The 25,517-nt window shown below is 44.6% G+C and overlaps 1 protein-coding gene across 9 annotated transcripts in view; it reads right to left on the reverse strand.

The window, feature by feature from the left end:
- DEPDC5 (DEP domain containing 5, GATOR1 subcomplex subunit) overlaps positions 1-25,517 on the reverse strand; it is a 70,234-nt gene that overhangs the window by 36,346 nt on the left and 8,371 nt on the right. For 4 of the 9 annotated variants that reach the window (XM_056859158.1, XM_056859156.1, XM_056859157.1 and 1 more), the window contains exons 8-24: positions 25,200-25,278; positions 24,329-24,390; positions 22,610-22,679; positions 21,891-21,963; positions 20,952-21,055; positions 20,205-20,279; positions 18,902-19,036; positions 17,663-17,724; positions 16,649-16,722; positions 15,361-15,430; positions 14,962-14,998; positions 13,631-13,751; positions 12,381-12,601; positions 7,261-7,464; positions 6,548-6,683; positions 5,772-5,863; positions 4,915-4,980 (exon numbers count right to left, since the gene is read on the reverse strand). In XM_056859158.1, the coding sequence (XP_056715136.1) occupies positions 4,915-4,980; positions 5,772-5,863; positions 6,548-6,683; positions 7,261-7,464; positions 12,381-12,601; positions 13,631-13,751; positions 14,962-14,998; positions 15,361-15,430; positions 16,649-16,722; positions 17,663-17,724; positions 18,902-19,036; positions 20,205-20,279; positions 20,952-21,055; positions 21,891-21,963; positions 22,610-22,679; positions 24,329-24,390; positions 25,200-25,278 (1,681 nt within the window). Of the gene's footprint in view, positions 1-4,914; positions 4,981-5,771; positions 5,864-6,547; positions 6,684-7,260; positions 7,465-12,380; positions 12,605-13,630; positions 13,752-14,961; positions 14,999-15,360; positions 15,431-16,648; positions 16,723-17,662; positions 17,725-18,901; positions 19,037-20,204; positions 20,280-20,951; positions 21,056-21,890; positions 21,964-22,609; positions 22,680-24,328; positions 24,391-25,199; positions 25,279-25,517 lie in introns of all 9 variants that reach the window. The other 5 variants (XM_056859155.1, XM_056859151.1, XM_056859152.1 and 2 more) reach the window with 2 other exon arrangements.

Consider the following 25,517-nt stretch of genomic DNA (forward strand, 5'->3'; position numbering starts at 1 on the left):
ACAGGGGAAGGGAAGAGAAATGGAAAAACGACCATATTTCGCAGGAGTGCACAGTGGCAACAGAGGAAAGGGATATTCTCCAAGTTGTCCAAAACAAAACACAAATATAGCAGAGAAAGGCAGAAATGAACAGAGAAATTAAAGGAAGTTCTTACCTTGTGAACTTCTAATTCTTTTGTTCATTTTCATTTGGGTTATGTCTGCTTTCTGGGACCAATAGGCAGGGCAAAGCAACAAGCTACCGGACTTTGAGGAAGCCCATGAACTAAACCTGAGCTATAACTATATAAACAAAACCTGAACATGAAATAATCAGGGAACACCTTGCAGAGATGAGACACAGCTCTCTCCCAACAAAGCAACTAACTTGCTCACAAACTGAAATCATACTGAGAAAACATTCTCAGGAATTGAGCTAGTTTGACAATGACAATGAAACCTTTAATGGCATAATTATTGAGCTAGTTGAATAAACTTCAGTCAACAAGATGCTCACAAAGTGAGAACTTCCTTTTCTCCGTGCGAGGATAGATAGGACTTCGCTTTTGTTTGTAAAGCTGAAGCATAATATATCCTTAAATGGAAGAAAAAGGACTCCCTGCTGTTGCCTAAATCTCATGGCACCTGTCAACCATTCTGGGTTTAAAAACCCTCCATCCAAAGGTTGCCTGTACAGAGGCATAAGTGGCCACTGCTGATCCAAACCCTTGTGTGGTTCTATAGGAAGGGGTGTTTGATGAACAGCAGCCTGATTTTTGGCAGAAGGGAAGAGCCGAGGAAGCGTTTGCCTTGGCCTCTGTACTCTCAAGCCTTTGACCTCTGTACTCTCAAGCCTTTGACCTAGGTGAAGGCTGAAGTGCGATCACTGTGTAGGTTCCTGCAGCTACAGGAGAGCATAGCTTGTACCCCTCTTCTCATTCACTTTCAAGTTTGCTATTTTAAAACTGTATTTATTGTAAAGCTTGAAAGATCCTGCTAAATCCTTCCCCTCTATACACAAATTGAGAGATGACTGGAAGTCTGAAGGGAGTGCCCTACTCCCAGACAAAGTTGCTCTGCCCTGATAGTTGGTCTCAGGAGGCCGGATCTAATCCAAGCAAGAATAAACTCCTATCCACAAGGAGGGAGAGGAAAAATAGGATCTTAGAGAAATTGTCCCTGTTTTGGTTAAGCCTTGGCCCTGGAGAAGGACCTTCAAAAAGAAATTCACTACATCAAAGCCATCATTTGCCCCAGTAGAGTACACTTGTACAGTTAGAGGCACTGGGTCTCAAGCCTGCTTGGAATCAAGGCAATTCGCTCTAAACTGGAGGTCCCCTTTTTAATCCTAGATGCTTGATGTGGAAGGAAAGACAATCCGTTTCAAACCAGCCAGTACTCATGTAAACCCAGGAGGAGCAAATGGAGACCAGGTTCTAAGGTAGTGTATCGCTGCAGAAGCACAGCTTAGTGTGGGGGGCTGTAAGCACGTTCTGAGGAACAGCCTCCATGTCACCTTGGTGTTCTGGGACAGACTCTTCCAGCATGGTTGCAATCTGCTTTAACCTTGGCCACATTTTCTTTGTGAGCTTATCACAAATGTCAGCAATGAGGACAAGAGGAAAATCTCCTTTAGCAGTCATGAGAGAGAGGAGGAATGTTGGTTCTCTCTTCGGGAAGGGAACCTATTTATAGTTGTTCAATCTGTATTGCCTTCTGAAACGATGTACCTGAAGTACAGGGAAGAGCAAAGACATTGCCCTTGGCATAGCCCTTAGTCATGCTACAAGGGGAAAATTCAAGGACTACAAGAAGGACAATCTTATCTTTCTGACTTTCCAAATTATGCATGAAGGCAAATCCCCACATGTGGAGGGTAGCTGAAGAACCAGGTAAAATAAAACTGACAAGAGGTGATGTTCTAGAGCAGTGGTTCCCAACTTGGGGCACACACCCCACAGGGGGGCAATTTGATTTTTAAGGGGGGCAATTCGAGAATGAGTTATTAACAATGAATTTTTTGCATTTCTTATGGTTCTAGGGTCCTCATATACAGTATATAAATATATATTGTGGCATACACATTTTAAAAATTAAAATCAGAATGTATACGGTGGTCAGCTGGTAACAATGTCACAAGGGGGGCATCAGGATTTTAGAGATGCTTAGGTGGGGCATGTCCAAAAAAAGGTTGGGAACCACTGTTCTAGAGCTAATTGATAAACTACAACTTCATAAATCACTAGGTCCAGATAGCACACACCTGAGATTTCTGTTAAAAAAATCAAGTGAAATTGTTGATCTTCTAACAGAAACATATAATTTGTCACTAATACAAATTACCAGAGAAACTTAAGATAGCTGATCTAACGCTTTTTTTAAAAAGGAGCCAGAGAACCAAGAAGTTAAAGGCATTAGTTTAAACCTTTTTCCAAGTAAATGGGCAGAAAACATTAGTGAAGCGACTGTTACTGAAATATATATGCCTTGCAAAAGAATAAACAGCATAGCTTCTGCTTCACCGACTATTTAGAATTATCTGAGAGTGTCCACAAACTTCTAAATATGGAGATCCAATAGGCATTACAAATAGAGCTCCCAAAAGCTTTAGATAAAATTTCTCACAGACATTTATGAGTATACTTAGAAATTATGGGTTAAAAGAATGGGTCCTCTCAGGAATGTGTAAAACAACACCAAATAGAGGGTAGTAATAAATGAACACCCCCTTCCCCAGCACAACAGCCAACATTGTAACACTCTTATAAATCTATGGTGCAATTATGCTCGAAATTCACAGTGCAATTTTGGTCACCCCACCCAGATTTGCAGAAAACACCAATGAAAATGATCAAGGGGAATGAGTATCTTTCCCCGTAGAGAAAGGCTAGGGAGTTAGGAGCTTTTGAGTTGCAATGAAAGCTGACTGAGATGGGGACATTTATAACATTTTTTTTCTCCCTCTTCCAAGATACGTGATCTCAGGGGCACCCTCTGAAATCGATGGGCAGTAGATTCAAGACAGATAAACGGAAGTGCTTTTTCATGCAGCGCATAAATCACTGCCATAACGCATGCTGATGGGCCACTAGCTTAGAATGCTTTAAAAAGGAGGTTGGACAAATTCATGGAATGGAGGTCTGTCTGATGATAGCTAAATGAAACCTCCATGTTCAGGCACAGTGTTGCTTTATCCCTGGCTACTGGGCTTCCTGGAAGTACACAGCTAACCTCTGCTGGAGATAAGATCCTGGACTAGATTTTCCCTGGGTCTTATTCAGCAAGGCTGTTGTCCTTACACTCAGTTTATAATGTTGTGATAGCTGGTAGGTTGTGGTGTTGTCATGGTAAAATGTGTAAGTCTTTGCCAAGGTTAAGGTGAGTGTAGGATACTGGGGCAACAGGGACAAAAGACTCCATACAGAAAAAAATGGAAAGCTGACAGAGTGGAAGAAACCGCTGAGGTCACGGGTGCTTTTTTTTTTTTTAGCTTTCTGCAGACTCTTTTTCACAATCATGAGGCCCTTGCTTCTGTTAGGGCAGCTTCCTACTAGGAATGCCAGTCCATTAAAAGACATCTCAACCAATTAATTTCTTGAGTCCATTAATTAACTGAACAAATCTACATAAACGGGCATATTGCTCTGAGGAAGCAGCACATGCTATTCTTAGGAGATGCATTTTTGTGTTTGCAGCAGACACCATCTGAGTCATTCTGTCCTGAACGCAAGTGAAGGAGAAATGCCTCCTTTTTTAAAATTAGCATTTTTTTAAAGCCTGCTCCCAAACGGCTTCCCTTCAAACACAATGAGTTCCCCCTGACACGCACACACAAACTACATTTGATTTAACCCACCCTCAGCCACAGGCAATCTTAAAACCTGCATACATAATAAACTTATATATTGTGGTGTCTACCAGTATTTCCCCTGGCAACTCCTGACCTTTTCAAAAAGTGTGTGTATGTGGGGGGTGGGGAGGCTTTGTAAGGCAGGGCTTATTATTGGCTGCCTCTTTCTAATGAAAGCATTTTCCATGGATGCAATAGCAGCAGCCTCAGGAGGACGGGCAAGGTCCTGGTTTGTGATTCCACTCATCCTTCAGGCTTCCCCCCTGCTCTTTTTCCTTTCCTTCCTTCCCCCCCCAACATACTTTCCTTTGTTTCTTTTTATTTTCCTTTTGAATGGGAAGAGGAAGGTATTGTGTTTGGCTCCATTTCCTGAGGCAACCACTTTGGGTTTAGTTCCGCCTCCTGAAGAAGCCATTTTGGGGTGGTGCTTATTACCCCCTCTCAAAATTCCAAAGGTGTGTGCGAGCTCAAAGAAGGTTGGGAACCCCTCAGCTACAGTATGCCTTATCAAATTTTCTAATTTGCATAATATATTGACTTCCGCCTCCCTCTTCCCTTCATCCTCTAAAATTTCAGAACAGAATCTTTTAAAACACCCAGCCAAGTCAAACACCCACTCCAGCTCTTCATAGGAAAATTTTCTACTAGCAAGAGCATTTAGTTAAATGGAGCTATTGGCATCAATTACTGAAGCTCTCAAACTGGAAAAAGCACCACAATGCATTAGGGGATTGTGTATACTCTGCAATTTTATGCCATCTGGGAACTAAATACCACTTAATGTTTAAAGGCAATGGGTTCCATTTCTGCTACAATTGCTTACTCCCAGACAAGCATTCTAGACAGGCAGAAATTTGTTGGCGGATATCCTTGACTCTCCTCAAGGAACTGAACCATGCTGGCTTTTACATAGGTAGGTTTGGAAGCAACCAAGTATATAATGTCAAAACTTGCCCTCTTTGAGAGGAAGAAAAGGAAACTGTTCACACCCCGGCTCCTGAACATCTGACTTGACTTTTCACCTTGCTTTTCCCCTCCTCTACACAAACCAACCTCCTCTCTGACCCCACAACCACTGCGCTTACTCGGATCCGCAGCGTTAGAAACAGCATCTTCCTTGGAATCCTTGTTTTGGGTTTTGACACTCATTCCTGTAAGAAGTGGAAACGGACTTTTACTGCAAGCGAAGCAATGAGTTCCTTCATCAGTTTCCCAAATTAAAATGAGTTCTCAGCCCAGAATGGAAGCTTGTGGATACCTTCGTGCATCAGAAGGCTGGCTGAGCACTGCCAAGGTGGTGGGCTAAGGAAATGCTAGCCCGAGACACTTTGGTGCTCAAAAGAGAAAATCCCAAGTGTAGCAACCCAGCCCTCCCAGTGATGAAACTGGAGCATACAATCAATAGGAATGCTAATACTGGTGTGTTTTTTAAATGGATGTTGTAATTGTTTTATATCATTATATTGTCTGAAACTGCTTTCAGAGTCCTGATCAACAAGCAGATTACAGGTCTATACAATATACTTCTCCCGAGCAAGCCTCACTCTCTCTAACTGGAAATGTGCAACAGTAGAAGCTGATTGCCTTAAGTACCATCTTTTAAAACCACAGGTCAAATTTTTAGAAGATAGCAAAGGTGATTCGCTTGGAGTCTGGAAGCAGAAAGAAGAACCCAGGCAAGCGTCATTTTGCAATCAACAATCCTAATGCCACTTGCCACTCAATTTGGGATGCCCAAGAAACCCTCACTGTAGGTACAGTGAATATCCAAGGGTCAATGGTACCACTGAAATGTACAAGGATTTGCTACTATAACAGAAGAAGCTTCTATGTTTTGTGGATGATGCCAGATCAGTTTGGAAACAGACAACTATCATCACATGCAACCATTTCCAAGTCTAACTGATAGTATTTCCTGTACCAGGGATTCAACCTAGGTTACCATTGCTGCTGATCAACTGGTTGGAATAATCTTCCATTCCGCTAAAACTCAGGAAAGAACTGCTGTCATCTGGATGCCGAGAAACTCCGTGCCTGGAAAGAAGAAAGGAAGCAGTTGCTAAGTGGCTGCCCCATGGCTCTTAGCTCAAAGCTCTAAAGTAGAATACCGAGGCAGAAGCTCTTGGCATGTACATGAAGAAAGAAGGAAATGGTTTACGGGAAATTATTTGCACAGTTCAAGTATCACAGATAAAGAGCAGCTTATCTGATCATGTGCTTTGTGAGGTTCACTCTAAGCATTCCCTCATTGCTACATCAGGATCCAAAATATGGCTCAGAGGTTCCAGTGTCAGATGACAATGTAGGAGACCTAGGTTCTTAGCCATGACATTCAAGATCAGTCATGATGCTTGGTCAGTCATTTTCACTCAGCCTAACCTACTCAAAGAGTTGTTGTGAGGGTAAAATGAGGGAAGGGAGAACCGTGTACCTGCTCCTTGGGAGGAAAGACAAAAATAAAATATACAAATAGATCACTCTTTTAATGGCCCTGAAAAGATCACAAGGTAATAACAAGCACTTCACTAAGTGCCAAGTATTAGAGTGTCAAAAACTGAAACCTATCAAACAAACAAGAAGTGACTAGTGGAAAAATCCTGGAGGCTGGATAGACTGAGTGTGTGGGAGAAGGATCTGCACAGGGGCTTCAGTGAGGGCAGTTTTGTTTTTTGGTGAAATTAGGAAAATTTCCTGCTCATTCCTTTTGGGTAGCTTCACCTTCCAGCTGCCTCGTGATAGGCTAGCTCCAACAGCTCGGCTGAGGAGTGCGTCCAATCTCTCTGCCCGCTGCCCTGCATCTCCACCATGTTCTGACGAGTCTGGTGATGAATCTGGATGGCTTCTCCAGAGGGACCTGCCCAATCACAAATTTTCGTCATCCTTTGCTCTTCCCTCCTGCTTTCTCATGTTGCTTCCCCACTAATTGAGAAGACCCTCCCATGCAAATCTCCACATTGTAGAAGAGCTTCCAAACTGGCCATTTAGCATGACCTGCTACTAAAAGCATGCAGGAGGAGCCATGGTTTGCACAGCTACCCCATATCTACCTCCTGTTGCTTTTGTCTAGCATGGCAATGCTGGGCATTTCACATGAAAGCATGAATTCAGGGGTTTAAGTTTTTCCACCACAATTCTGGCCAAAATCTTGTATTATCCCCCTTTCTGGCATTTTTTCCTCACTTCATCAGCTAAAAATTCTTCATTTGCACCCTTATACTCAAATTACTTGGAGGCACCTTGCCAATTCCTTACATTACTTTCTTCTAGCACAAACTAAGCATGGCTGCTTCTCAATCCCATCTCAAAATTCTTTTCCAGCATTTCTGTAGCATACAAAAATGTTGTTTGGGGGGAATGTTTGGCGAAATTATGGCCATGATAGACTGTGTTTAGCCCACTCTTTAAAGTCTTGAGTCATCTCAAGATCTTACCCATGGGAAAAGTATGCATCCAGCGCCTTCGATTGGATGTGAGCTTCATGGGCATCCGAGATGGGGCAAAAGGATTTATTAGCGCCCGCTGTGGTGCATATCCACCAGGACGGATGTGCAACATGGATTCAGCACTGCCAACATGGAACCTTCCAGGTGCACTAGAGTCACGCTGCTGAGCCTCCAGCATATTCTCTAGGGCATCTGTAATACAAAGCCGTGCATTAACAGAAGATCTCTCAAGTACACACAGATGCAGCCATATCATGGGATGAAGGCGGAGAATTGTCTCAGGCAGTAGTGAGCGCTTTATATATTTATTTACAAAACTTATATACCTTTCTGCTCTCACCATGGCCAACAAAGAGGCTAACAGATTAGAAACATACTTTTAAAACACATCTTTAAAAAACCATTAAAACCAAGCAAAAACTCATTATTAAAACAGTTAAAACCAAAGCTAAGTACACATACGAAAACATAAAAATAACAGTTACAACATTCCTTTGATTTGATTCCTTAGAGCCAAGGTCTTGCCACACATTAACCAATGGCAGAGAAACTGCCAGAGGAATTTTCTGCCTCCAGCATCACATCTTTGTCCATACAGAGGATACAAATGAATGGCCTGCCTAGCACAGAGTACTGGGGCTAGACATACAATTTCAAATTTAAATAAATTTATTGGCATACCATCAAGCAGTCGATCAAATAAAACCAACCCTCTAAACATAGTTCAGGGGAGTCCACAAGCAAACGATAGCAACTACAACAGCCACTAATGATAATTTTATAATGTGTATTTAAGTACTTCATAGTCTTTTGTGTGCGTTGCCCTCTGAACAACCCTGTAAGGACATCAGTAGTAACACAATAAAGAGTCTTGTGTACCATAAAGACTCACAGATTTGTTGTGGCATAAAGTTTCATGGGCTGTGAAGAGGGCAGAATTGTATACACTATAACACATTGAGAAACCAATGGGGGAGGTATTTCAACCTCCCTGGACATTTTAGTACTATATTAAGTGTTGCAATACTTCAGAAGACAAGTTTGAAAAGTTGACAAGTATGAAAAGCTGTTGAATTGGGATTCACATACATAATCAACACTATTAGGTTTGGGATCCACAGGGACACTGGGTGACTAACTCAGAAAGTAAGTGCCCCTCCCCCCAGGTTTCAGAACTCCACCTGACTCTTCCAACTGATCAACAGTCTGAAGAGTTTCACATCCCGTTGTACTAGATCTTTTTGTCTGGATCTTGTTTTCATCTGTCATGTTATGTAATGCACCTAAACCCTTGGAATACAAGATTTCTGATCTCTCCTTCTAACAACTCCCCTGCTCTTCCGTTTGTACCTTTCTGTACATTTTTGTTCAATGACTGAAACACTCCGTGCACCTGACGAAAGTGAGCACTGGTCCACAAACGCTTCTTTAGCAACATACCTATGAATTCTGAAGGTGTGCAACAGCTTTTGCTGCAATCCTAAATGGAGTTGTAACTGTAAAAGCTCACTGACTTTCAGTGGATTCAGAAGAGCATAACTCCACTTAGCACTGCACTGTCGGTCTTGTTTTGTATGCAGCAGACGTACATGGCTACCCCTAGGGCATTTGTCACAGTAATAAAACACGCAAAAAACTAAGGCTGAAAAGTCTTCCTGGGCTGAGGCCCAATTCCCTAATTCCACCAGGTCCTCAAAAAGGTTATAAAAGGAAGAACCACAAAAGGCTATACATTATCGCTAGAGAGAGACTATAAACAGAGCGCTGACGGCTCCCTTACAAAGCTGACCTCTTCAAACAATTTAATAAGCAGGGTAGGGAAGTAGGATAACAGCTGCTATTTGCAGGTGCTAAAAAGAGGGCAAGGACACTGGTATAAAGGAAAGATTTGTGAAGAGCTGGGGTAATGAGTAGACTGGCGTCAGGACGCCTCTGTGGGGGATACCATATAACAGTGGTCGACAAACCGTGGCTCCCGAGCCGCATGCGGCTCCTTGGCCCCTTGAGTGCGGGCTCCCGAGCCACTCTGCTCCTGCCCCGGCGCAGGGCAGCTTCTCGCCTCTCTGCCCGGCTGGGTGCCTCTCACCGCGCCTGGGCTCCTCCCACCACCGGGACCCACCCGCGCCCGGGCTGCACGTGGTGGGAGGCTCCAGAGCCCTCTCGCCTGCTCCCCGGGCGTTTCAGCGGAGTGCGGGGCCGGCGGCAGGGCCGGCCTTCCTAGTTTGCCTAATGGCAGTACCGGCCCTGGGCTTGGGGAGGGATCGGGGCGCGCGGAAGGGGAGTTCGTGGCCGGGGAGGGGCGCCGGGAAGGGCGCACCAGGCACAGCGGAGAGACCAGCGGGCGGGGAGGGGGTGGGCCCCTGAGTGCTAGACGGCTGGACTTGCCCGAAGACCCCCAACCGCGGCCGGATGGCAAGGGCTTCCGAGCGCACGAAGGAGGGGGCGGCGAGAGCGAAGCCGGGAGCCCCGCAGAAGGAAGAAAGGGGCGCGCAAAGGGGCTGGAGAGGCGCCGCCGGGCAAGCAGGAGGAGGGGATCGGGGCCCAGCGGAGAGCCCGAGTGGGTGCGGGGGGGGAGGGGGGCCCGGGGCGGAGAGGGGTGGCTCAGGGTCTCCGCCACGGCCGGCCCATGGCAGCGGGGGCCGAGCGGCGCCGGCGGCAGCCACTGCAAGGGACGGGCGGGAGGCGCCACGCTCTGACCCGGAGCCGGATCACAGGTGGGCGGGCAGGTAGGCGGCATGAGGAAGGGAAAGTGACAGGCAGGCAGGTAGGCCACAGCGGGGCAGGCGGGCAGGGTCTGGACACAGGGGCACCACCTCCAACCGCGCCGGGAGTCCCTTGGGCACGGGGAGCCACCTGCGTGCGCGTAGCCACCCCTCCCTCTGGGGATCGTGTTGCCAGCGGGCGGGCGGCAGCCAGAGTCTCCTGAACATGTGGAGAGCGCTTTCCCTCGCTGCTGGGACGGGCCACGGCTTTCCGTTTAGGATTGGGGGGGGGAAGAGTCCGAGTAGTCACATGAACACATGAAGCTGCCTTCTACAGAATCAGACTCCTGGTCCATCAAAGTCAGTATTGTCTACTACTCAGACTGGCAGCGGCTCTCCTGGGTCTCAGGTGGAGGTCTTTCACATCACCTGCCTGCCTGGTCCCTTTAACTGGAGAACCCGGGGATTGAACCTGGGACCTTCTGCATGCCAAGCAGATGCTCTACCACTGAGCCACAGCCCCTCTCCAGTCTGGCTACGTGGCGGACTGGCCAGGGCGGCACTCGCCCATCAACTCAGCCTCGTCCCGAGCCGCGCCAGATCTGCAGCGCCGCGTGGCGGAGGCAGGCGGCAGGGCTTCCCTTGCGTGCGCTGTCCCGGCTGCGGCCCCCCGTCCCCTCCCTCCCGTGAAGCCGCTGGGCGCATTTGCCCGGCAGGAAGCGCCTTCCATGTGCTCAGGGCGCTTCCCCAGGCGCCGCCTACTCGTGCGCCCTGCTGCGCCCAGTCCGCGGCAGAGGGAGGGGCTCATGGGGTAGCGTAACGGCCGGAGGCCTCAGCCGTCGCCTCCGTCCCCCCCTCTTTGTGCAGACGGGGCATTCAGGCCTGGAGCTGTTTGCCGAAATGTCCATGTGATCAGCAAGCCCCATTCTCTCAGTTTGAAGGCCTTTTTTTTAGGTGGTGGTGGAGCATCTTTATCTATTGGCTCTCAAAAGAAATCTCAATTGTTGTACTGTTGATATTTGGCTCTGTTGACTAATGAGTTTGCCGACCACTGCCATATAACAAACTGTGACAGAGCAAAAACTGAGAAGACTGCGATAAATACAATCTGCAGAGGGTGGTTTTTAAGGCAACCTTCAAAGGGCAGGAAAGTGAGGAAGGAGAAGTGCCAAAGTGGGTGACTGCAGAAGGGGAAAGAGAACAGGTGAAGAGCAATCCAGCTTACTGAGGTCATACAGCAGGAGCAGAACACCTGTTAGCAATTACAGGAAAGTGGACACGATTCCAGGAGTGACGGAATGGATTAATAAGCTATTTGATTTTGCTTTGATGTCAAAATTGACTTTTGGTAAAAAAGAGATCGATAGATTATTTTAAGTTGAGGTGCAACCTCTATATGAAAGCTATTCAAGCGGTTTTAATTCATTGGTTTTTTTAGAGGGCACTGAGACAAAATGTTAAACTGAAATATAGAATATGTAGAAGTTTGTGATACAATATAGAGTATGTGCATAATGATTGGAAGTGGACTAGGACCAAGAAATATTAGATACGTATTTTTAATCCTTTGATATAACCATAGGTTTGTGTGTGTGTGTAAAGTACCGTCAAGTCGCAGCCGACTTATGGTGACCCCTTTTGGGGTTTTCATGGCAAGAGACTAACAGAGGTGGTTTGCCAGTGCCTTCCTCTGCACAACAACCTTGGTATTCCCTGGAGGTCTCCCATCCAAGTACTAACCCGGGCTGACCCTGCTTAGCTTCTGAGATCTGACGAGACCAGGCTAGCCTGGGCCATCCAGGGCAGGGCAACCATACGTTTAGTACACTGGTTCCCAACCAGGGGTCCGTGGACCCCCAGGGGTCCGCGAGAACTAAATTAAGGTCCGCGAAACAAAGTTATAAACCCATAATAAATTAATATTTTCAATTAAAAGTTCTCTATTATAAAAATATATATATTCAAATATTATTCTAAGTTTAATTTTTAACTAACAGTTCTGATTAAAGTTTATTTTCAAATTCTCAGAATTTTTATTTTGAACCTTGGGGTCCCTGCACCGAACAAAAAAGTCCTAGTGGTCCCTGGTCAAAAAAAGGTTGGGAACCACTGGTTTAGTAGAACAATAATAGATCAACAATAGACACGAATTAACAATTAGTGTTAGAATGAGTTGGCTAAGGTAAGAGTTGATGATGGATGCTTGTATGCATTGTTATAATGTTACTTGGACATAGATACAATGTCTCTATTATCACCCCCTTTTCCTTTCCCTATCTTTTTTTCTGTACCCTAATTGTAAAAAAAATATTTTTAAAAAAGCAATTACAAGGTGCACATATTGCTCCCTGGGAACTCAACAGGCACTGCTGCTATTGCTGCCCCTGTCCCCCACCTCAGTCTAACCTCGGGTGCTGGTGTAGCCCAAGGAGCTGCTGACTTCGTACTGGTGCAGGTGAGGCCGTGGGATCATCAGGATATTGGAGATTTTGCCCAGGGAGCCGTCGTCAGAAGCCTGGCTCCTCACTTCTTCTGGGGGCAGGGGGCGGCTGTGCAGGGAAGGGCTGGACGACACATCGAAGGAGCTGGAGCTTTTCCGGGTACGGCTCTCCCTCTCTCGCACAGATCTGCTGGAGGAGCAGTAGACAGAGGCTTACCGAGTGGCCTTGTGCCAAGAACCCCATTCTCAAATGGAAATAAAAATAGCTGCATTCCTCTGCCCAGTTTCACTGACAAAGGCACTCCGCTGACTAGTACCATTTTGCAGGCCAGATTAGGTTTGCCAAATGGTGTAGTGGTTAAGAGTGGTGGTTTGGAGCGGTGGACTCTGGTCTGGAGAACCAGGTTTGATTCCCCACTCCTACACATGAAGCCAGATGGGTGATCTTGGGCTAGTCACACTCTCTCAGGGAAGGGAAGGTGATTGTAAGCTGGTTTGATTTTTCCTTAACTGGTAGAGAAAGTCTGCATATAAAAACCAACTCTTCTTCTAATCTGGCCTGCAAAATGGCTTCCAGAGTCCAGATCTCCCTTCATCGTAAGGCTCCAAACGTCTGTTCTACCAGCCATGCCATTCCCAAGATTAAAAAGCTCCACTTGCTGATAGTTAAAAGAATGAATAATGCAGTCTGCTATACTTTGGTGATAATCCATTTACCTCTAGTGCATTTTGAATGAACCCATGTGGATGAGTTAACAAGAGCACAAGCCACCCTCTTGAATATTAGAATGCTTTGTTCAGATTGCAACATCCGATAAAGATCACGATCCAGCAATTTGTGTCCAATGCTGACCTTATTTTAAGTGTTATCAGGGCAGAGATGGTTGCAACATGCAGTACCTAGGTATCTGGAAAGTTAGACAGATGCCCAGCAGTTTCCTGAAACTAAGCTTTCTAGCCCTCGTAGTTACAAAGAAAAGCTTGAAGGCGCATAAATCCCACCCGCCCTTTTTGCCCATCATCCAAACTGCATTCTGCACCCTTTCCCCACAGTCCTGGCTCCTTTCAGCACGTGGCAGCATGCAAACAAGATTATCCCGAAGAACAGCTTGCCATAAAATCACTCACTGCCTTGCAGAGGCTACTTAATGTCTATTCCATGGGGGACAAACCTGCGCCGCTACACCTGGCTTATTTCCTACACAAATAAGTTTACCTGAAGGTGGTACAACGCTGGGCTCTGGATGGGCCAGGGAGGCGGAAAACCTGGGCATCGTAACCATCATAATCCACTTGAATGGGGAGAGCATTCTCTGTGTCTTTAGGCGTTCCCAAAGCTAGAAGAAAATGCCATATTACTGGAGCAGCTTTTGAGAATCAGACTCAAGCCCAAAGACTTAAAAGTAAAGTAGAAGTTTCCAGCACTCACCTTAGACACAAGGACAGGAGGCTTATGGATAAAAAGGCTGGTTGCACATCTAAAGAGTTTACATTCATCTGCCTAGCCTAGAATTTTCTGCTTTTAATGGCATGACTCTTCAGCTGAGCTATGGCTTGTTGCTGGAGCCTGTGGTATTCGGCTTTTAGGGAGGGAACACAATTATCAAATGCATGCAGTGATCAAAGAAGGTGACCACCAGAGACGTGTGGCCATTCCCCGGTTTGGTCATAACCATAGATATTGGTTCTTGTAGGTTATCCGGGCTGTGTAACCGTGGTCTTGGAATTTTCTTTCCTGACGTTTCGCCAGCAACTGTGGCAGGCATCTTCAGAGTAGTAACATTGTTACTACTCTGAAGATGCCTGCCACAGTTGCTGGCGAAACGTCAGGAAAGAAAATTCCAAGACCACGGTTACACAGCCCGGATAACCTACAAGAACCAATGAACTCTGACCGTGAAAGCCTTCGACAATATAACCATAGATAGTTTTATATCCTTTTGTTTGAATGGCAGCGAGTGACTGAAGTCTTACTGATAGCATTTGAAGTGACAGCAGAGGTCACGGCAGAGCAAGGCAGGACAAGAACTAGGAGGGGCAAAGTCTTGGCCATACCAGCAGAGCAGGTGGGAAGAGAAGCTGGGGCAGGACAGCCTTTGCCACTGTGGGAGAAACGTCTTTTCTACCCATCAGCAGAAAACACTCTGTCCACTTGGCAGGTAACTTGCAACGCCATCCCGGCAACGCCATCCACACCCATTTTGGTTTAGTTGCTTTTTGCCACAATTACTGCATTGACCTGTTTCAGAAACTTGTTTTCTGTCAGTAAAGCCACCAAATCAGATGGCCTAGGCTAACCTGATCCTGTCACTTCTTGGAAGCAAAGCAGAGTTGGCCCTGGTTAGTACTTGGATGGGAGACCACTAAGGAAGTCCAGGGTTGTTATGCAGAGGAAGGCAATGGCAAACCACCTCTGCCCATCTCTTGCCTTGAAAACACTACAGGATCAGCAGGTATTTGACGGCACTTTCCACCACCACCAAATAATATCACATTTGTTCCTGCCCCCCGGCCAATAAAGTAAAAAATTGTGGGATGATTACTCACAAGAATCCCGGCTACTTTTCACTTTTTCACTCTGTGGCTGAAATCCAACACAAAAAAATAATGTCAGATTGTGCTACGGAAGCATCATCCCATTGTGAGTGGCAGCCTCTGATGGCAGCGAGGGAACTGGCATGAGTGATTTTGACAATTCATCTGACAGCCCAGCCTACTAGGGCCATTACAAATCGGCATGTTCTTCATTGGATGATGTTTTGATGACTGTATTTTTATAAAGCAGCTCCCAAATTGTATACATTACCCAAATGAATAAAAATTAATCTTTCTGGGATCCTTCATACCAAGTATGAAGTAATGCTGCTGTGACCGCATGGCTAAGGACAGGTGGGGGATGGGACGGAGGGAAGAGTAAATGAAAATACTATTTTGATGTCAACTTACTTTCCTGGCTGCCAGTTTGATCCGTGGAGTGAAGCTGTTACACTGGAGTTGGCTTTTGGAGGTGTAGAAACTGAAAAAAGGGGCCAGGGAGAGCAGCAAGACAGTAAATTTTAAGAGAAGGGGGACTTTCCATGGGTGGTTAGAAAAGCAGCATCTACCTAAAAGACAGGGTCACAGACTGGATTTGGAAGAGGGAGGATTTTGAGGAAGATCCTTTCTAAAAAAAGATAAAAAGATACCACTCCTAGCAGATGATTAAGAGGAAAGAGCTGAACAGTCCATCTTTTGACTGTCCCTTGCAGGGTCCAACCCATGTTTTGTTTAACATGAACTCCGCTAGGATGCTGGTGCATTTTACCTCAATGGGCCAGAGGGCAAGCCCCAGCACAACAGCGCCAACTGCTGCTGCACCAGGCACCAACTGAGTCCTTCTCATTGGCACAGGGAAATCAAAGGCAACTAATTTTTTCCTAGCATCAAATAGACATATTGGTGAAGACTCTCTTACATAGAAATTGGTATTTTTATAACTTGTCCCCCATGCTATTCAGCCTCTACGTGATGCCCTTGGGAAAAATCATTTGTGGTTTTGGAATAGGGTGCCATTAATATGCCCATGTCACCCAGCTCAACATTTCTCTATCCAAATCACTTGGTGACGCTATAGTCTCTGAACCAATGGCTCACTGCTGTAGTTGAATGGCTAATGGTAAAACTAATGGTGCTTTGCCTAGTACCAATCTTGTTAAATTATGGGTGGCAAATAAAAATATTTTTTATCTTTCCAAACTCACTGAGAGTTTTTAAATTTTTAAAAACACTGCCTCTGTTTACTGTGGTGCTATATATTATTTCCCCATTGTTTTTATCTATGATGTTTTTATGGTCTGAGATGCTGTGTTGTTTTTTGCTGTTGCTTTAATACTCAGCTATACTATCTGTTGCTGTTCATTGTTTATATCCTGGTTTTTATCTTTTATAAGTAGACATTTTAAAAAACTTCTTCTGAGTCACTTTGGGCATTTTTCTTGCATGGATTACAAAGAAATACATAAATAAAAAGCTTGCAGACATTTTCAGCAGTAGAACAAAATGACATGTCACAGAGAATGTCACAAGAAGAACATGATTATTTAGGGTTCTCCCCCCAATTGTGGGGGAGGAATACTATTATTTCCTTATTTAGTGCTTTAGTAGCAAAGCTTAGGGATGCATGCAAAACAAATTCCAAAACAAAGTACTTAACGCAACAGCCTCAACTGCAATTACTCCCACTTCAGATATGTACCTGTGGTTTATCCAGTGTGGTATGTTATAGTCATCCCCCAAGCGAGAATCTCCAGGACTGCAGCGATTGTGCAGCTAAGAAAAAAATTGAAAAGGGGATAACTGTAAACAAGGCTGTGTTTTGGGAATCTGCGGGTATGTCTCGCAGTTGGGGAACCTGGTGCCCGGCACCGAACTCAAAAACTAGGAGTAGTGGCTAAGAGACTGAGCTAAGAATCATGGATTTCATTTCGGCAGTGAATTGACATGTCACACTCATTGCAGCCTTGGACACACACCCCCCTTTTGAAACACAGATATAATAATAATAATAATACAGGCCTGCTGTAAGAATTGTGTGTGTGTTAAGTGCCGTCAAGTCGCTTCCGACTCATGGCGACCCTATGAATGAAAGTCCTCCAAAATGTCCTATCCTCCAAAATGTCCTATCTTTGACAGCCTTGCTCAGATCTTGCAAATTGAAGGCTCAGAAATTGAACACTCAGAATGTTGCATATGAATTCCAGGCATTATTATTAATACTAATAAACCTTAGACTCTCAAACTTCATTTAGGAAAAAGTAAGTTGCCCATCTCCAAACCTGAGGATACAGCTCAGAAGCAGATGAGCCAACAAGCAAGTCTCACAGCTGTTATGTAGAAGAAAACATGGATGTTCAAGTGACTCCCACTATCCCAAAGCTACTTCCTGGGCCAAATGCTGATGTACTTCCTTCTCCGTGCCCTCCTTGCCTTTTGCTCCCTACTGCTACCCCCCCTTCACTGAAACACTATCTGAAAAAGCTGACAGCTATTTGAGCTTCACTGAAAGCTATTTGAAAAAGCTGCAGTGCGAAAGTAGAATTACACAAATATGTGACATTCCTTTCATTTGCATGATTCATTCTGGTGCAGAAATTGGATTGGGGAAAGGAGGCACCAAAAATGCAGAGCACTACACTACGTCTGGGCTGGTAAGTATTTAAGCAAGGTAGATGTGAGGATGGGGAGTTGGGAACAGAAAAATGTACCTTACCTTAAAGAGTGGCACAGCATGGAGTGGCTGCTCTCCCATACATACCAGATCTACCCCAATTCCTACAAAAACAAGCAACACCCCCCCACCCCGTGGGGGGAGGAAAGGAAGTATTAGCCACATGCTGTTAGCCGTTAATTCCAGTTGCTAATTCTGATCCAGAAACCCACAGAATAAAGGTATTTTAATGTGCAGAACTAAGCAGCACATCCAGTATTCTCTCTAGCTTGTTGAACCACATAAGCACTATTACTGCAGGAGAGAATTTGTAAGGAAAAATAGTAAAGTTGTACAGCAGGAAATATAGGCTTAATTTCCATTAGAAGCCAATTTGAACCTTGCTTTCTTGGCATTTAGGAAGAGTTATGTCTGAGAAAAAGAGTCCTCCACATGGACGTGTCTTTGTGCTTATGATTTCTAACACTTTATTGGGATGTCACATGCAGTCATGCTCCACGTGTTCTCTATCAAATTCCTTTCACGCACAGGATCTTGGAGAAATCTTGACTTCCTTACTTTTGGTGGTTGGGGAAATCACTGCTACCTCTCACCTGCAGCTTATTTTTATCATCTTGAGTCTATTAATTATAGGAAGGCCTTTACCCTTGCCAGATGCCAGACCCTACCATCAGTTGTCTTAGAAGGGAAATATAAGAAGATCCGTAGATCAGAGAGGTTATGTCCGTGTGGAACAGGGGACATTGAAGCCATCGAACATGCACTGATATGTTGCCCATTCTACCACAAAGTTAGATCAAAGCTTATTTCCCCCCTACTTGATAAATTCCCTGATGAGTCAGTTGAGCTTTTGGCAAAGAAGCTCCTATTAAAAGAAGACCCTCAGCTTACGCTCCAAACTGCCAAGTTCTGCACTGTTGCTATTAAGATATGCAGAGCTATATTAGAAATTGATTGTTAGAATATTTTACAATTTTATCAATTTCAATGTGATAATTTTAACCAGGGGTTGCTTTTATTGACCTTACAACTTTATATGTACGGGCAGTCTGTGATTCTGCAGTGCAAAACTATTGTGTATGAAAATTTTGATGTGTTGGCACGTGATTGGTCAGTCGACCGTATTAATAAACTTGACACTGCAACTTCTGCAGAAGCGGCTGCTGCCTGTATCCCAATCCAGCACAATGGGAGAGATTACATGAAGAGAACAAGCCAAGACTCACACGTGTGAACTGGACGTAGGTTCTGTTTACACAGATTGTTGCAAAACCATTTTACCATTGTCTATCATGCGCTGTTTGGTCAAGATCATGAGAAGCCGGTCCACTTCAAAGACTGCCACTCCAGGTGTGATGACCACAGACATCTGCCCGGTTCGGTCAAAATTTCGGTTTATGTAATGCTTGTCAAACACTATTAAAAAAGATACCCAGAATCAAAAGAACGTACGGTGTTTTTAGAGTCTGCACCCTTTTTCATACTTGTTCTCAATAAAAATCAATTACCCTGTTTTTATGGTTGATTGTTTTCCCTATTTAGCCCTGCTACAATTATTTGTCTGCTTAATAAAATATTAACAACAGTATAAAAGGATCTGTATTACTGGCAGCTTTTCCAGATTCTTATCTGCCCTCTACATGTGCAATGTCTGCTAATTGGATCATAGTGGTAATGTCTCATACTCTTTTATATCATGCTGTTATTTTTGGAGTTCTTTTCTTCCTCTGACACCCATTACATGTAAACACAATCGTCATCTCAGCAGTCGAAGAGGCATGCACTTTTCCACTCTCAAACAAAGTGTGCGGGATGTAGGACTGAGAGATAACAACTGGCATGGCAGAAGCATGCTTAGAATTTAAGAGAGACAGCTAATTGGTTCACTGTAGGGGGCTCCTGGAAACATCTCCTTAATGTTCAAACTGTATTCTGGATAACCCAGGGGTTCCTCCGAAGTTCCTTGAAGATGAAATCAGTAACGGTGGTCAGGCTTCCCAAAAGACACCTGCACCACCACTCGGCTTTCCAGGGTGATGTGCAGTTACCTACCTAAACCCACAAGGGATAACAGGCCTGGCAGGACCCCACAGCCATGAAGTGCACACATCAGAACATGACTCCCAATTCTGTGTGCAACACAGAGGGTTTCCATGGCAAGTGTGGTGCAGCCAGTGTATTGGTCAGTACAAGATTAATTCTAGGTTCAAATCACCACATTGCCATAAGGCTCCCTGGGTGATCTTGGACCAGTAATTATCTCTAAGGCTAACCTACCCAACAGGGTTGTTATGAGGATAAAATGGAGGAGGGGGAAACCCTGAGCAACAGGAAAATGTTATAACAAAAACAGATTTATGGGGTTCCTCAGACGACCAATCAATACAAAAAAAAAGTTTCCTAAAGGTAGAAATGTTTGAAATCCATTAAAAGCTCTCATAAATTGGAGGTATGACAGTTCTCTCTCGTCTAACCAGTCTCGTAATATCAGGTAACATTTGAGTGGAAAAGCAACTGCTGTAAGAGTGCCACAAAGGGGGAGCAGCTTCCTATGCTGCTGTGGTTCAGTCTGCCCCATACTTACCATTGAAAGAGATATTTATGGCCTCCAAATAATTTCCTTGAGCAGAGGTGGAGTTGTAACCTGGAGGAAAGCCCTCTGGATGTGAATTACAAAGAAAGAGATAAATCTTTTGGCTATAATGTTCAAAGGCAAATGTATTCTCTTAGCATAAACACTTCAACAAGAGATCATACATACTCCATGACATTAAAACAAATTTTAATAAGTCACAAGAGAGCTTGAGCTGTGGGAGCGTCCTCATCAGGCAGAGACAGTAACTGCACAAGGGCTCACTAACTCCACCGGCATTCCATCGTTCCCAACAACGTACACACACAAACGAGGAGGAGATCCATTCTGGCCTGTTTTCAGACACAGATCTCACCCAGTAAGGGGGGGACCAATGATTCTGCTTTGTAAGGCCTTTCAAAAAACAAAACAAAAAAGTGAGAAGACTGGTTTCCTTCCAGATGGCAAGTGGTATAAAATCCTCAAGTTGATTCAGCAGGGCTGATGGCAGATGGGCAGCCATCTCCTTTCTGCAAGTTTTATGCTGCTTCCAGGAACCTTTGAGCCCTCTTGTGGACTAATCTGACCATTCAGACCACTTTGCTCTGCCCAACAAGCCTCTTTACTGGAGCGGCTCAGGAAAAAAAACCTGTTCGAAAGGCTTGTGGTTGAGAGCAAAAAGAGAGCTGAACCAGAGCGAAGTAATGCCTGATTTAATTACACTTTTACATTTTTAAAATAATTATAAAGCAATCCCACCTGCCTGCTCTAGTCGCACCAGAACAGGGTACTGGATGAAGAGCTTTTTAATGGTCACGAGCAACGACGTCCATTCCTCTCGTCTTTCGTTCTGGACCACCACCCTGTAAAGAATGGCGTAACTGGGTAACACAGAAATGAAACCGGCATAGACCTTTACGGAGAAAAGGACGAGGAGGAAGGTCAGGCAGGCTACAGCTAGCACAGAATTCTGTAAGAGGCAGCAATGATTTGAGCAAACACTGCTCCACAGGTAAGGCATTTAAAAAGCAAGCCAACTGTCGAGACTTCAAAATGTTAATTTAGAATCTGGCAATAAGACAGAAGAACCAGATGCCTTTTCTAGAATCATGAGCCTCTCATGTTTTTAGACAGAAGCAATTTCCTAGCCCTGGTGTTTATTAAACAGATATTGATGACATGCCAGCATTTCTACTGAAGTTACAGAAACCAAAAGGGATAGAGGTAGATCTTTCAGTACAATCTGCTTCTCTGGGATATTTCTCTTAATCTCTTGTTCATGTGCTGGATTACACAAGTGCTACCCGGTTGGTTATAAATTACTTTATCACTCTAGAATAGAACTGCGCTGGAAGACTACCTTCTTAGCGGGTCAGTCTAGAGGTTCTCAGAAGGTCCTGAGTGGTGGCAGTTGGTTACCAGGGTACTTTCCAGGGAACCCTTGGTCTAAGGAAAGGCACCATTTCCCCCTTCCTACCGTAACACCTCGTTTATATTTAGATTAGGTTTAAGAGTTACCATTAGGAGGTTTTAATCCACGGTCCTGAGGACTAGAAAAATTGTCATTTAAAATAATCTTACATTCTTATAATTTCCTAATAACTAGGTTCTCTGCAGTTTCCTAGATCCATGTTTATATAAGCATGGGGTGGGAGGCATGATCCCAGGGATTATGGAAGAAACACATGGAAAACCTACTTGTAAAAGTCTTCATAGAATCTTCCTTCATGATCCTCCCGAATCGAGGATCGCTGTGCCTCTGGAAAGTCATCTAAAATGAACAGAGTCAAGTCTTAAAAGAGCTCCTGTGGGACTTTCAGAGCATGCAAACTTCCCTGTACAGCCAAAGATGAGGAAACCCCCCTTTTCAAGGTCACAATTTCCCTATGGTCCCTTAATTTTTTAGCAGGCAGGGATTTGGGGGTCTTGCTGACAAGCACCAATCCTTGCACTAACACAGCAGACAGAATCACTTCTTCAACTGCTTGGCCATCTTTCTTCATTCCAGTGCTCTCTTTCTGGAGCTTGCACTATTAAATGCAAGGGGTTGGGGAATTTTTTAATTTCACTTGGTATGCTGTAATAAAAGGAGGAGCAGGGAGAAAAGACTGGTATGCCTGTCAACTGGGTGCCTGAAGGGAAGGCTTCTCTGTGGAAGTTTGGTATCATGTGTTGACTGGAAGAACAATGCTACAGGGACTAATTTCTTGTGTTTCCTCTATCATCTACTACTGATTAAACTGCATGAAATTCAAAAGAGAAACATCTTTTCCAAGTGATACAGAATGAGAGCAAGAGATGGGACAGCATTGGGCCCATGAAACACCCATCACGGTAGATAAAAATTAAGCAAAATATCCCAGATGGGAAGGGGACAGCTTACAAGCAAGAGCAACATTTGATTTCTGACTACTTACGTATGGACTTGGCATCATAGAATGTTCTAGAAAAGAGAACTACTGTCACTTCGTGGCTGCAGTTCTTCTCCTGCCCAACAGGAATGAAAGCTGATGAGGCAGAGAATATTGTACAGCACTATGCCAATCTTCACATACATCAAGTGTGCGCGCACACACACACTACATTCCATTCACGCGTCTTGTTGTTTCCATTTAATGCACTTTTTGTTTTCAATGAGAATTTGAAAGTACAGAGGAAACAAGAGCATATACTCAGCTGTAATGGAGGGTAATGACTACTTTGCAATACTTTATTAATTAGAACATTACCAGAGAAGGCTTTTTCCAATTTCAACAGGGCAATGCTGGCCAAAGTGATATGAATTATTTCTCTTCTCGAAAGCTAAATTCTGGGATACCCTCACCTGACTTCATGGAGAAAAAGGGGGGATTAACTCTTGTGAGTGCAGAACATAAATGCATCATACCCACAGAAAAACCTTACAATATTTACGTAGCTGTGGGCAGCCCTTACAGCGTTGGAGGGAAACGTCCTGTCCCTTTAACGGAGGCTTAATGTGTCTAAATGGGCAGTTGAAGCTTTTCATGGCATGAGGTTAGGGATGTTTAGCTTGGAAAGAAGGCAGCTGAGGGGAGACATGATAGAGGTCTATAAAATTATGCATGGTTTGGAGAGAGTGGACAGGGAGAAGCTTTTCTCCCTCTCCCATAATACTAGAACACGGGGTCATCTGCTAAAGCTGGAGGATGAGAGATTCAAAACAGATAAAAGGAAGTATTTTTTCACACAACGCATAGTTAAATTGTGGAACTCCCTGCCCCAGGATGTGGTGATGGCTGCCAGCTTGGAGGGCTTTAAGAGGGGAATGGACATATTCATGGAGGAGAGGGGTATTCATGGCTGTTAGTTAGAATGGATACTAGTCATGCTGCATACCTATTCTCTCTAGTATCAGAGGAGCAGGCCTATTATTTTGGCTGCGGTGGAACACAGGCAGGATGGTGCTACTGCACTCGTCTTGTTAGTGGCTTCCTAGAGGCACCTGGTTGGCCACTGTGTGAACAGACTGCTGGACTTGATGGGCCTTGGTCTGATCCAGCAGGGCCTTTCTTATGTTCTTATGAGGTTCAACAATATCACCTGGTATTTGCTGCAGATCAAACTGATATTCAAGGGACAGCTAAAGGGACCCGTTTAGAAATTTGCAATCATCGTTGCAGGAGCGGGTAACAGTGCAGTTGTCAAGCAACAACCACAAATGAGCAAGCTCCCCCTGAAGTAGGAACTGCTCAGAATCCTGTAACTGCCAAGATGGGACTAGATGCCCTTTTACTATCTTAATGGTCCAACATATCCTTAGAACACTCATTTCATCCATACTCATATCCAAAGACTCTTTTTAGAGCGGCTACACTCATCTAATTTAAACTAGAAAGATTTTAATAGGACAAGCATTGTTTTTTTGTTTGTTGGACTGCAGCCCATTTCTCAGAATCAAAGCATCCAAAGATCTCCTAGGTATTTTCTCTGGATCCTGCTGTCCTGGGCTAAGGAACCTCCTGTATTATGTATACTTGAGAAGACTCAATCAGCTGTTCGGAAGAGTGGTGTGTGTAGGAAGGTTCATTGAGAAGCCATGCTCTATGCAAAACATCACACAAGATATCCATTCTAAGAAATAGCATTCTGCTGTATGGACACCTGCACAAAATTACCTTCCACTTGGTGAAGAGATCAGCAAGGAAGCCATTCACTGCTTTTTCAAAGTAGAGGTCCCCTGCAAAGGAAGGAGGGGCAAAGAGGGACAAAATGGGATTTCCGTGGCAGGAAGCCAACTTGTGGCCAATCTTCCAGGTTTGTTCCACAGGGGAGGGCCCACAGCTCAGCAGGATAGTGTTTATGCTGTCTGCCAACAGGCAAGATCAGCAGAGTTTAAACCCAAAGGAAGTGTGAGCCCAGAAAGTTGTCAGTGGGTAGCAGAACTGGGTCATGATGGTGTCAGTCAACCATCTTCCTAAAAACAGGTAAATGAAGCCTGAAGTGTATTAAAGGATTTCCCACCTCACAGGTACGCTTACGTACAAGCAATATTATTTTTAGTTCTACACTACCTTTCTTAAGATCAGTTTAAGCAGTTAATAACCCCCCCATTATTCGTTTAAAAAACCTTCCCCATGTGCCCCTTCCTCTCCATCAGTGATCCTCAGTGGCTTGGGAGCCACACGTGGCTCTTCAACATGTCACCTGTGGCTTTTCTGAGCACGGTTCCCCACCTGCCCCATTTTTCAGGAAAGCAGCCAAGACCCTTGCCCAGTGGGGATTGTGGAGGTTCACACCAGGCAAAAGCAACCATTAGAGGAATGGGTATGATGCATGCCTCCTTGGGGCGCAGGCCTCATGCTTGGAATGGAAATAAATGTGCCTCTTTTGGTTGATGGTAACTGTAAATCTGGCCCTCCACAAGCTGCAGACTATCATGGCTCTAGATTATGGAAAGGCAGAACACTCAGTTGGGTTGTTTTAGCAATCATGCAAGACGATGCTAAAAAAAAGAGCAATCATGGGCAGCTGTTCTCTTATTCGTACCGTAGATATCAAAATCCCACATTTCAGAGCTCATCTGGATTAAGATGTAAACCATGGCAGAGGTTGAACGGAATACCACCTGCAAAAAACAAACAAACAAAAAAAAACCCACACACACACCATTGCAAGCTGGAAGGCAGCAACTGGTAGGGTCAGAGCCTAACATTAGTTAGCATTTCATTAGTTGATTCAGGATTGTTATTCTGAATCAGTCATACTTGTTCACATGGGAAAGGGAGTCTTAGAAGGATACTCCAGCTCATTTTGATTACTGTGTGCTAGCAATGAATCCACCCAACACTACCTGTCCATGCCAAG

This window comes from Euleptes europaea, chromosome 13 (assembly GCF_029931775.1).
Source record: "Euleptes europaea isolate rEulEur1 chromosome 13, rEulEur1.hap1, whole genome shotgun sequence".
Taxonomy (NCBI): domain Eukaryota; kingdom Metazoa; phylum Chordata; class Lepidosauria; order Squamata; family Sphaerodactylidae; genus Euleptes; species Euleptes europaea.